The following is a 13,674-nucleotide window of genomic DNA, read 5'->3' as shown; positions in this document are numbered from 1 at the left end:
TTCAATTTGTCTACCACTGAAGGTCTCTGCCAGGGAGCAAATTCTCTGCTTCCTCATTACATCACTTTGAGTGGCTGAGATGTTTAAAATGCAGTTGTGTAAGTACAAACATATAACACTTTGAGGTTACATTTTCAATAATGCAGCCTCTCAAATCAATGTAGACATGGAAGCAGAGAGTGTGATTGCAGATTAATGAGCACAACTGAGACCCAGGAATTCACTTAGGGTGGTGATTTGCAACCCTGGCTTATATAACATAATCACCCAGGGAGCTTTTAAACCTAGGAGGCTCAGGTCTCACTTTCTTCCCTAACCAGACCAATTAAGTTAGAATCACTGTGATATTTGCTTAAGTTCCCCCTAGTGACTCTCATGTTAGCTATGGTTGAAAACCACTGATCTAGAAGAACGAGAGCTAGCAAAAAATTGAAAAAATTGGGAAGAAAAGGATTCTGCAAATGGTGAATCATTGCAGCTCAGTATCAAAGGAAGCCTCAACTGGAAAGACTAGCTGAAATCCCTGAATAAATCTCTATATTGGTATAGAGGAGACTCTAAGCTACAAACCAAGATGCTGGCACCACAGTGGTACTCATGATGGAGAAGCATCTAGTGGCCATACTGGAAAAGCACATAAAGCATTTGGTCAAATTCATTCAACAGTCATTCTGCAAATATTTACAGACCACCTACTGTGTACCTGGTCCCATTCAAGGTTCTGGGATACAACAGGGAACAAAGCATACAAAAAAAAATCTCCGCTCCCCAGTGCAAAGGAGAAGTAAAGCAGGTGGAGAGAAATGGCAAGCAAGGTGTCAATGTTTTAGACAGAAAGATCAGGAAGGCCTTCTCATGAAGGTGATTTTTGAGTAAGGATCTGAATGAAATGAAGGAGCTGCCATGTAGCTATTTCCCGAAAAAGCATTTTATAAAAAGGGATCAGCAAGAGTAAAGGTCCTAGGTATGTCTCGTGTGTCAAGAAACAGCCAAGAGACTGTGAGCCTGGAGTCAAGTCAATGACAGAAGAGTAGAAAAAATAAGATCAGGGACATTATTGAGTTTCAAATAATATAGCCTGATGGGTCATAGTAAGGTCAGTTCAGTCACTCAGTCATGTTCGACTCTTTGCAACCCCATGCACTGTAGCACGCCAGGCTTCCCTGTCCATCACCAACTCCCAGAGCTTGCCCAAACTCATGTCCATTGAGCTGGTGATGCCATCCAACCATCTCATCTTCCGTCATCCCCTTCTTGTGCCTTCAATATTTCCCAGCATCAGGGTCTTTTCCAATGAGTCAGTTCTTTGCATCAGGTGGCCAAAGTATTGGAGTTTCAGTTTCAGCATCAGTCCTTCCAGTGAATATTCAGGACTAATTTCTTTTAGGACTGACTTGTTTAGTAAGGACGTCAGCAATTACTTAGTAACATGGGAAGCCACTGAAGGGGTTTTGAGTAGCAGAATGACATGACTTGATATATGTTTTGATAGGATCGCCCAGGCTATTGAGAATAGTTTGAGAAAGGGCAAGGGTGGAGACAGAGAATTTAGGAAGCTATTATTATCATGTAGGTGAAAGATCGTTTGACTAGGGGGTTCAGTTCAGTTCAGTTGATCAGTCGTGTCCAACTCTTTGCAACCCCATGAATCACAGCACACCAGGCCTCCCTGTCCATCACCAACTCCCGGAGTTTACCCAAACTCATGTCCATTGAGTCAGTGATGCCATCCAACCATCTCATCCTCTGTCGTTCCCTTCTCCTCCTGCCTCCAATCCTTCCCAGCATTAGGGTCTTTACCAATGAGTCAACTCTTCGCATGAGGTGGCCAAAGTATTGGAGTTTCAGCTTCAACATCAGTCCTTCCAATGAACACCCAGGACTGATCTCCTTTAGGATGGACTGGTTCGATCTCCTTGCAGTCCAAGGGACTCTCAAGAGTCTTCTCCAACACCACAGTTCAAAAGCATCAATTCTTCGGTGCTCAGCTTTCTTTATAGTCCAACTCTCACATCCATACATGACCACTGGAAAAACCATAGCCTTGACTAGACGGACCTTTGTTGGCAAAGTTATGTCTCTGATTTTTAATATCCTGTCTAGGTTGGTCATAACCTTCCTTCTAAGGAGTAAGCATCTTTTAATTTCATGGCTGCAATCACCATCAGCAGTGATTTTGGAGTCCAAAAACATAGTCTCTCACTGTTTCCACTGTTTCCCCATCTATTTGCCATGAAGTGATGGGACCAGATGCCATGATCTTAATTTTCTGAATGTTGAGCTTTAAGCCAACTTTTTCACTCTCCTCTTTCACTTTCATCAAGAGGCTCTTTAGTTCCTCTTCACTCTCTGCCATAAGGGGTTAGTAGAGGACAAAATTAGTAGAGGGCAAAATGCTGATTGACTAGAAGTGGAGTGTAGGAGAAAAAGATGTCAAAGATCTTTGGCCTTGTCACTGATAAAAGATGGGCAAGATGAAGAAGAAACAAGTCTGGGGATATCAGGAGTCTAGTTTTAGACATGTTAAGTTTGAGAGGTCTGTTAGCTATTCAACTAGACTTATTGAGTAAATAACTAGATGGACAGTCTGAAGTTAAAGGGAAAGAATCCCTCTTCCTTTGAAATAAACATGGGGAAGACTGCCTGGTATCATGTGTGGTATTAGATCCAGCAAGCAAGGAATTAACAGTGTGCAAAGTATATCAGATTTATCTCCAGAAATGCAGAATGCTCAATTCATCAGGTTTTGATAATTTCTTAGTTTCAGAGATGGGTTCTTTTCCATGTTTCTAAGTAATCTTGGCACAAAACTCCAATGGACATGGCAACAGGAAGTGAGTTCTCTTAAACTGACATCCTGGCTTTTAACATATGCTCTCTCAATGTGACAATTACCACTCAGTAACAGTCACTGTCATTATTTTGTTTGATATACTTCCAGCTAGACTGTATATTTCTTGAAGATAAATTGAGATCTTCTTCTGTCTATTTTTCCTTGAATATCAATGCATAATTGTTGATTAACTGAACATACATTAGACTCTCCAAATAACACCAGCTCAATCTGATCATTCTTTAGACCCAAATACCTGCAGAAGCTATGGCCAACTCTTATGTGGATGTGTTCTTTATACATCCTTTTTTTTAATTTATTTTTTTATTTTTTATATTTTTTTATATATTTTTTTATATATATTTTTTATACATCCTTTTAAGCTGGATGAATGTATAAACTCTGAGACCTAACTCCACTTCTAGAGTCCCCTTCAATGGCTCACTCAGTGTGATATATACACACAAGAACAGAAGCTCTGTATTTGGGGAAGGTGCTCTTTATCATTCAAATAGCTGTGGGATGAATGGTCTGGAAAGGTTCTAAGAAAAAACAGACAGTGTAAGCATTCAAAAAATCAACATTTCCACATTACAGTTTCTTTTCTAGCTTGCAATGAAAATCTGTTTCCATGATGACATGAAGCAATTCTAAATGTGTTTTCTAGTAGCTTAGAGACATCTGCTTAAACAACTATTATTTTAAATTCTGTTTTAAAGTTGTTTACTTTAGACATATGAATTTTATAAAAATCTCCTTGAGGGCTTGTATTTTGTTTAATTCCTTGCAGCTTCTCCAGCACTTTGAACAGTGCCTAGCATTCAGTAGGCATCCAATAAATATTTATTGAAGGAATAAGTGAATATAATCAAATCAAGAAAATACTAACAGCACATTTAAAGTGGATTCGTTCGTTGTAACACATGTCATCATTTAAATTTGGCCTAAAATGATAATATTTGACAGAATATTCAGAATGTTAATTTCTTATACAATATTTGAGCTAGTTTTAAAAGTATAAAAATCCATTGAATTATACACTGTCCTACAAAAGAATGAGTCATTTAAATTTATTTGTTAATTAGTAAACTAATTCATTCAACAAATATTTATTAAATATCTACAAAACACAAACATTAATGTTAACTACCCCAGATAGAATGATAATTTCTATTCTCAAACCATTTGGAATCTAGTGGGAGAGATGGACACACAAAGAGATAAGAATAACAACTAAACTAAAAATAACAATAAAAATACATCTAAAATATTATACAGATAGAGAAGAGGGGAGCCTAGATCTTGAATGAAATCATAAAGAATGAGTAGGAATTTTCTAGGCAGAAGTATAGGTTATGAGGGCATTCCAGGTAACATGACCAGCATGAAAATAGGTTTGGAATAAATCACGTTATATTCTCAGGGAGACTGCAAGCATTTGGAGCTCATAGGCAGGAGAGGTAGCCAAAAAAACACAAAACATGGAGGCCCCAGTTATCACACAAAGAAGCTAGAGTTTCACCCTCTGCAGAGCGAGAAATTAACCAATTACTTTAAGCATATTGGTGATATAGTCAGATCTGCATTTACAGAGATCACTTTGGTGTTAAGGTTGGATTTTAGGAGATAATCCAGGAGACTGTAAATTCAGTTAGAAAATGGCCCAAGTAAGAGGCCCAAGGAAGAGATGATGAAAGTTTGGGTTATGGAGTAAATAGGGATAAAAAAATTAGAAATATTTAGGAGACAAAATGTGTAGAACTCTGTGATTAGCAGAATGTGCAGGTAAGGATGAAGGAGTAATCAAAGGAAGCTCCTAGGTTTTGAGTTTATGTGAATGGGTCCATCATCTGAAATACAGAACATCAGGACAAGAGCTCATCCCAGGGGAAACCTGAAATGTCTACAGATGATCTGTTTGGAGAAACTAGTTGAAAAGTTGGTCTAGAGGCCAGGAGAGAAGACTGATTTACAGATATAAAATTAGATGACCTCAGCCTATCAGGACATAAATGGTAAATAAATGAAGCAGGAGAGGAGATATTCCAAAGTAAAGATACAGTGGGAAGTGCAAAGGGTCTAGGTTGCATCTCTGGGGAACCCCAATGTTAGAGGGGCAGGCAAAGAAGATGAGCTCTCAGAGGAGACAGAGCAGAAAGAGCCAGAGATGCAACGAAAACTGGCAGTGTGTGGTGTCACCAGAGGAATGGAAAACTTCAAGAAGAAATGAAGGTAAGTTCAAATGCAGCTGAGGTTTAATGAATTGAAGACAGCAAAGTAAAGATTAGGTTCAACAGCCCAAGGTTGTTGATGACCTTGGTTAGAAGAGTTCTAGCACAGAAACCAAGAAACAGTATAGCTTTGTAGAAAGTCAGATGGAATTGGATTTGAATCCCACCTTGCCTATTTTAATGAGCTTGATCATTACCTCTCTGGACTTCAGTTTCCTCTTTGGTAAATTCTACCTTCCTGTGGGTGTTTGTAAAAATTAGAAATGATAGGTGAAAACTGTTACATACTAGAGGAAAGCAGAAGCAAGTGGAAGGGATTGGGAAAGTGAGAAGTGGAAGCACAGGCTCATGCCTAAACTGGATTTCAGCCCTTCATGGCTCCCGCAACACCACGTCCTATGAGAGCCTCAACCTACAACACTGTCTATGTGAGCATGGGGTGGGGACTTTAGGGAGACAAGAAAAGGACTGACAAGTGGGCATCACATGGAGCTTGATGGCACAATGTGTAGACATACCAGTCTAGATGGTTGTTGGTTTCTGCCCCAGGAGCATGCAGATCTCTGGGGCTGGAAAGAAAAGGTGGCTTTTGGTCTTGATCTTGGGCTGGAGTTCTGAAGATCAAATGCAGTGGAAGAATAAGGAGGCCATTAATGGTGCTGATGAGGAGCAGTTGAGATGGCTAGAGCACAGATATGGAAGGAAGATAGGGCCTGATAACTAGCAGGCAAATGAAAAATCTAGGTCAGTGGATCTCAATCCAGGGTAATTCTCACCCCTCTCCACTCTTTAGGGATATCTGGCAATGTCTAGAGTCATTTGTGTTTGTAACAAATCAGAGGGAGGAGGTGTTACTGGCATTTAGTGGGTAGAAGCCAGAGATGTTACTAAATATCCTACAAAGCACAGGACAAAGAATTATCTGGCCCCAAATGCCAATGGTGCCACAACTGAGAAACCCCGATCAAGGGATTGTACATTCCCCGCTGAAAAAGCAAACCCCTCACTCAGATAAAAAAAAAGTCTTATAGGGAAATCTATTGACTTATCAATATTTTTATTCCCTAGGGCATCTAGAAAAACATTTCTCTCATAGCAATAATAAAATGATAAAACATTAATGCTAGTAATAGTAGCCAGCAATTATTGTTAGAATACTATGTATTAATCACAGTGCCATGTTTTATAGGGATTGTTTTACTTCCTTATAAATACTCCAATCCCAGGCCAGAGGTAAACTTGGGGACCTTGAGCCAGCTTTTCTCAACTATCTGTGTAGTCTCCCCTGAAAGAAGATCTGGCTCCTCTTCTACTCATAATTCATAATGCTGATAGCTATAAAATGCCAGTGCTAAATACTACCATTTATTAACGCCTTTTTGTGCATCAGGTGAGCACTTTAATTTGTTTAATCCTCACAATACTCCACAAAATTATTCTCATGTTCAATTTATACTTGAGAAAACTGAGGCTTAAAGAAGTTAATTGTTAAATGTCCTTTCTACGTAGAATACAAAGCAGCAAGCACTGGATTCTAACTCAGGACTGTTTCCAAAACTTACACTTTCTGCATGTTTCCAAATAAAATTATAGTCATTCTGGACACTTCCACATTTTTTAATCTAGATGATATTTCTTTACAAATAGATATGTTATGGGCTATTTTTTTAAGAAGTTTTCTTTCTTGCCCTTTCCATTTAAGGGACTATGTGCCTACATATATTTGCTACTCTTAGCACCTGGATCAGCTTCTGATAGTAACTTGGGTTTATTCAGTGACAGTCATTAAATCTTTATTGATTGTCTCATATATGCAGACACTATTCTAGACACATCAGATACTGTTGTGACCTGGACAGGCAGTGTCCCTTTGCTCAAGAACCTCAGATTTGGTGGGGGTGATGGGTAACAAACATGTAAAGAAACATAAAAAATAAATTCAGGTACTGATAAGTGCAAAGAAGGAAACAATGAAAAATGTAGATCAGGTACTAGTGGCACTGAAGTAGCCAGGGAAGTACTTCTGGGTTGGTAACAACTACATGGTGAGTAAATTGATGAGAAGAACATGACCATGTGAAAATCTAGGGGTGGAAGGTGGGAGCAAATGCTTCAAATAGAAGGAAAAAACCAGCGCAAAGATCTGAAAGCAAAAACAACCTTCTTGGTTTGAAGGTGAGCCTGCAAGTTTGGGAACAAGAGAGAGGCCAGTGAGATTGAGGGAGATGAAGCCAGGCAGGTGGGCAGAATTCATGTCCTGCAGTTCTCATCAGCCAGGGGGACACGCTCAGTTAATGTTCCCATTAAGCGTAACCTTTATCAAAGACTTTTAAAAATAGAAAGTGTAATGTTTTTAAAGCAGAAATTTAATTAAATCACATTTAATTTTTTTTTTTTGATAATTTTGATAGACAACGTGGCCAGTGCATGTGAAGCACTTTAGGAGTCCGCAGGTAATTTCAGTTCTAGTCCTACCAGCAATGCAACAGAATCAATCAAAAGTGAATTTTAACTGAAAATAAAATGGATGAAAAGACTTTTTAGTCCATCCCCCCTCATAATGGTTGCTAATGGTCTTACAACCACCTTCATATACGTATGTGCTTAGTTGCTTAGTCGTGTCCAACTCTTTGAGACCCCATGGACTGTAGCCTACCAGGCTCCTCTTTCCATGGGGATTCTCCAGGCAAGAATACTGGATTGGGTTGCCATTTCCTCCTCCATCATATATATATAATATATTGCAAAAATGAAACATTCATTAGGATCCTAATATTCTGTTAAAGAATAGTTGAGCATATTAATTCCTTCTATTTCTTATCAGAGCACTTAGATGGAATGTTGCAATTTATTCATTCTCAGAAGTTCTTGATTTCTTGCCATGTACTTGATTTTTTTCCCCATGTACTTTTATGTACTGTGTGTTCACATATACTCACCCTGTGTTTGAAATTCAAAATTTTATGCAATGGAGAATCCAAGAGGTTAAGTAAGATCACCTAGATCACACAGCTAGAAAGTGGTAGCACAGTGACTTAAGACAATATTGTCTCTTTCAGATCCAAGGGGTACCTGTATATAACTGTATTTAAATACAATTTGTTTGCATGAAATACATTTTCTATTTTATGCATTGAAAAATATTTTTAAAAGAAATTCATGCTTAGTACACCAAACTGTCAAAAAGTCTGCAGCACATAAAAAGTAAAAGCTTCTGCTCTAGACCCTGCATTATGTTCTGGAAATACAAAAGAGATAGTGACTAGGTCTCCATGGGGAAGGTCAGAGGAAAAGCTTCATGGAAATGATGACACTGATGTTTGAAGAACTATGGAGCAAAAGGAGGACAGAGCTAACAGCAAGTGCATATTCAGGGAATGGTTCACGTGGCTCCCAGAACTGGATCATGGGGTGGGCAGTAGGGATTGGCAGTGGTCAATTGAGAGGACTTAAGCTCCAGATCATGGTTGGCTTTACATGTCATATTTAATGTGTTGGGCATTATCATGGGGCAGATGGAGAATTATCAAGGATTTTTAAGTGGGAGAATCATGGATGTGAAATAATGTTTAATATCTTAATATAGAAACAAAGCTCTCTTACTATAAGCTCATAAAAAGACATGGACACACAAATATGGAAATATCATCTGAAGCCCACCCTCACCTGACCTCTAGTCCCCCTGAACCCTAATCAGCTTTCTGCTTACCTTGATCCTGTGTACCAGAGGAGCAAACAGAAACACAAAGAGCTCCACAGTAGCCATGGAGTTCTGGAAAATCTTCCTTCGGTTGTTTTCTTCCTCATCATTTGAGGTGCTTTGGCCAGGTTGCCCTGGAGAACCCTGGTTTTCAACCTGGTGGATGAAAGCACTGCTGCTGCCACCCCAGCTGGAACCTCGGTCTGTGCCCCCAAAACGCTCGCTGTTGCAGTCCTGTGGGGCTTCCAGGAGCATCCAATGCAGGGTATGAAGGAGCTTTGTCTCAGCAACACCCAGTTTATCCTGGTGCCCTGCATAGCACAACCACACAGTCAGGTTAAGGCAGACTCTGTGACCAGGACAACGACGTCAGCCTTGCATCTGGGAAGAACATACTTGCTTTAAGGTTCTGTGGCTTGACTTCCTGGGAGACATTAGCATTTCTCTGCACCACTTACAGCCACTGTTAGAAGGGTCCATTCTTGTTTTGGGACTTTCTAACTGGTTGCAATCTTTGTAGAACGATATGTTGCCACAGGGAAAGAAACTGCATGCATCACATCTCTTCAGCCAGATACCCACATATATTTCCAAATAAAGAGCACGATTGTTAAGAATATTGGTTCTGAAGATAGCTACTCAATTTTGCATGCATGTGTGCTCATTATTCCCAATCTAGGGATCAAACCCATGTATTCTGAGTCTCCTGCATTGCAGGTAGATTCTTTATCCACTGAGCCACCTGGGAAGACCTGGTGTGATTAGGAAAGGGCCCTCTATAAAGGTTAACACTTGAGTAAAGATCCACATAAGGGGAAGGAATCAGATGGAGAAGAGCTTGGGATAGATGGCTAGGACATAATGCTATGTGGGAAAAGCAATCTGCAAAATAATCTAAGCAAGAAAAATAACACATATGTGCAGGCATGCACACATACACACAGTACTACAAAGTTGGGAAAAGGTCTGGAGGGGAGCATGCCAAATTCATGAAGGTGGTTGCTTTGGATGTTGGGAGGACTAAAGGACAGCTCTGATTAGAACTCATCTTGAACAGGTGAGAGTCCTTAGTTTCTCTATAATATTCTAATGTTCAAAAAGGAGGACATAGTCACAGTTTACTTGTAAAATTTAAAAATTTTTAAAAAGAGAGCTAGTTCCCTCATTGGCAAAATGGAGATAACAGTGATATGAAACTAAGGAAAATTTTGTGAGAATTAATTGAGAATGTGTGCCATTCTCAATACAGGTAGTGATACAGGTTGCTATTGTGGATGTTATTATGAGCGTTACCGTGAGTGAGGACAATGGTGTGTTATGGAGAAAAAATGCAGGTGCACCAACCTAACTTGTTTCTGTTTGACAGCAGGGTTGCAGTGCAGTGGAGGACATGAGGCAAAGCAGCTTGTACCAGTTCCCATCTGGAAATGCTCTGGATGGCTTCAGAGAGGGCTGGAGAGAGGCCATGCAGCTTGTTTTCTACTAACACTCGTTCAAAGGACTATAGACACCAAAAAAAAAAAAAAATTAAATAAGAAATTAGAGATTCTGATGGGTGGAAAAATAGACAAGGTATTGTATATCCTAAAAGATGCAAATCACTAGTCCAAATTCTTTAGAGAGCACTCACATTGCATTTCATTGTACATGTTGACATGAAATGAGTCAATGATAATTTCCTATTATCTACCCATTTTCAAACAGGCTTCCCAGTTGGCCTGCATGCTAAGTCGCTTCAGTCATGTCTGACTCTTTGCGACCCTATGGACTATAGCACACCAGGCTCCTTAGTCCATGGGATTCTCCAGGCAAGAATACAGGAGTGGGTTGCCACTTTCTACTCCAGGGGATCTTACCAACCCAGGGATGGAACCCGCTTCTCTTATATCTCCTGCACTGGTAAGCAGACTCTTTTACCACTAGCGCCACCTGGCCCCAACTAGCGCTAGTGGTAAAGAACTCGCCTGCCAATGCAGGAATCAAGAGATGGAGGTTTGATCCCTGGATTGACAAGATCCCCTGGAGAAGAAAATGAAAACCCACTTCTGTATTCTTGCCTGGAAAAATCCCTTGGACAGAGGAGACTGGCGGGCTCCATGGGGTTGCAAAGAATTGGACATGACTGAGCACACCCATTTTTAAGTTTTTGATCCAAAGTATATGGCTTACATTATTAAATGATTTTTATTTCCACCAAAATAAGCTCCCATCAAAAAGAGTACAACACATTTAACTATATGAAGTGTTTAGAAGTAGTATTTTATAAAATGTTGTTGGATCATCTAAAGGAGCTCTCACTGCTGCAGACCAAGAAGAGATGTCTTTTGTAAAAGTATCTGAAGGCAAAGAATTTTTGTGAACATGCAACAAATGTTAAATAAGATAGACCTCTTACAAGAGATCTGATTTTGGGGTCCCTGAATTATTCCATGTGCCTAGCAATGTGACCTGGCATAGGACACCCCTTACATAATGCCTGGAACCATAAGATAGTTAATATACCTATTGAATAAAGAAAGAAAAGGAGGAAGAGAATAAGGGAGGGAGAGAGGAGGAAAATAAGCCTTTTTTTTTTTTGCTTTGTTGGTTTATTAAATCTCTGTCCTGGCCAAGGATGCAGTACTTTAAGCAAGAGAAGCACCTCCCCCTTCCCCCAGAACAAGTTTGACCTATTGAGTTGTTTTTTTCTTTTTGAAGGTGGAGGAAGATATTATTGTAGGGTGTTGGGGAAAGTGTAGTTACCAAATATTAGAATAAATTTAATAAACACTTGACTTGTATGAACAGAACCTGATTGCTACTTGATGTCCCAAATGGTCTAGAGAATTGTGTTCTCCACGATCATAATACCAGCCCCAAGTGCTCAAGCTGTATTATTGGAATTATTAGGATATATAAGAAAAATATGACTTAATACAGAGATTCTCCAAAGAAAGCTATCTATATTTGACTCAAGAAAGAAAATAAATTCACTTTCATAATGAAAGGCATGCTGAGGTTTGGTAAGGAGTTCGATCAGAGATGTAGTCTCTGGGGTTTTCTTAAAGAAACTAGATAAAGGCAGATCCAAACACTTTAAAACAGTTTAAAATTCCTTGGTTCCTAACTATTCATTAAGTAAAGGGTGTGTATGTTAGACATTAAAAGTTATAAAGAATTTATACAGTCTGGATGAATGCACTTTTAGAGGATGAGTTATATACCTTCTAACCTCAGGAAGCTTTAGATACTTACTGTCATTTTCTTCTTAAATGTTACTAATATAACTTTTTGTCATTTTAAACCAGGGAAATTGTTTTCTATATTTATATCACTATCTATCTGCAGCTATGAACGTGACTTAGTTACTTGGTATTATGTGACTACATTAAAATGTCAGACATATTTTGGCAAGAAGAGAGAAAAGTCAGGGTTATTTTAAGCTAGTATAATTGTAAGCTTGGTTTGAGGAAGACTCAGAGATTTCAAATGTCAAATTACTTTAACCTGAGCTTAGTACAATAAATTCCATTAAAAAGTTAGATATAAAAAATATATGCGACAATTTTGAAGGGCAGGAAATGCAACAAAAGAAATTCCTATTTGAGTGTGTTCTGTGCATATGTATGTGTGTATGTGGGGTGTTTAAATTTCCATTTGGCTTCTGTAATAGTTTGTGGCCCTAACACATTTCAGAGCTCCTTACTAGAATGTCATCTATTCTCTTTCTGGTCATTTGCAAATATCACGGCAATATCTAAATGAGTAGGTTTCTACTTTTAGGTTATAATATATACAATGTGAGGCTTTCCTGGTAGCCCAGATGGTAAAGAATCTGCCTGGAATGCAGAAGACCCTGGTTCAACTCCTGGAGAAACGATAGGCTACCCACTCCATTATTCTTACCTGTAGGATTCCATGGACAGAGGAACCTGGCAGGCTACAGTTCATGGAGTTGCAAAGAGTCAGACATGACTGAGTGACTTTCACTTTCATATACAATGTAGCGACCTTTATGTGAGCTCCAATTTTTAATGAAGTCTGTAGAAAACCCATTTTAATTTTGCTTCACAGTTTTTCATCTTGTCTTCAGTTTGTAAAAAGACAATTTTTAAGTCATGAGATTCCCTTAGAATCTCAGGACAAGTGCACTCTATTTTGCATAAATATTAATAGCATTATTTTCATAATTATTTCATATCATCCACTTTGGTCTTGCACAAAAAAATGGAAGACATAAAAGTTCAATATTGCATATTACTTTCAGTAGTTCATAGGCTTGCATTGTATGAGCTTCCACTACATAACATAACATCTTGTTGATTTGATAACATTTCTCAATTTTGTTGATTAAGAATTTGACTGTTATACTTGTCTTCTGTCTTCTGATTCTCTGTTATTTCCCCACTCTCTCTTCTTCTGGTCTACTCCTCCCCACTTAGGGCCTTTGGACTTACTTTCCCTCTGCTCTTCTCTCAGCTATTCCTCAGTACCTTTCTTCAAATCTTTGTCCAAGGGTCACATAAGCAGGCAAACCTTATCTATGCACTGCTTCTAACATGAAAATTTCACCCTAGTGCTCTATAATTTCCTTTCTTGCTTAAATGTTCTCCATAGTATATATCACCATTTGGCTGGCTATCTAATTTATTCATTTATGAAGGTCCCATCCCCCTCCCAGTAGAATACAAACCCTTTATTTGTTTTGATTATTGCTCCATCTCATCATCTAGAACTGTGTCTGGCACATAGTGGGTACTCAGTAATGTTTGCTGAGTGAATTAACATGTATAGTCAGTACATTTAACATCATTCTTTCAAATTACCACATGATATATGGAAATACTCATTAAATGATGAATATCACATACCACACAAGAGGCTTCATATTGCTTTCCCAGTTTAGGCCTCAAAAATGCACTGAAAAATTA

General features: G+C 38.8%; 1 protein-coding gene across 3 annotated transcripts in view; it reads right to left on the bottom strand.

Moving 5' to 3' along the window:
- The window catches only part of UNC80 (unc-80 subunit of NALCN channel complex), a 207,337-nt gene that overhangs the window by 192,382 nt on the left and 1,281 nt on the right, over positions 1-13,674 (bottom strand). For all 3 annotated transcript variants that reach the window (XM_081582692.1, XM_081582691.1, XM_081582693.1), the window contains exons 2-4: positions 13,615-13,663; positions 10,109-10,265; positions 8,774-9,075 (exon numbers count right to left, since the gene is read on the bottom strand). In XM_081582692.1, coding sequence (XP_081438818.1) covers positions 8,774-9,075; positions 10,109-10,265; positions 13,615-13,663 — 508 coding nt within the window. The remainder of the gene's footprint in view (positions 1-8,773; positions 9,076-10,108; positions 10,266-13,614; positions 13,664-13,674) is intronic.

This window comes from Giraffa tippelskirchi, chromosome 3 (assembly GCF_054371585.1).
Source record: "Giraffa tippelskirchi isolate mGirTip1 chromosome 3, T2T-mGirTip1v1.2.pri, whole genome shotgun sequence".
Classification (NCBI taxonomy): domain Eukaryota; kingdom Metazoa; phylum Chordata; class Mammalia; order Artiodactyla; family Giraffidae; genus Giraffa; species Giraffa tippelskirchi.
This window is presented reverse-complemented; position numbering and strand designations above follow the sequence as displayed.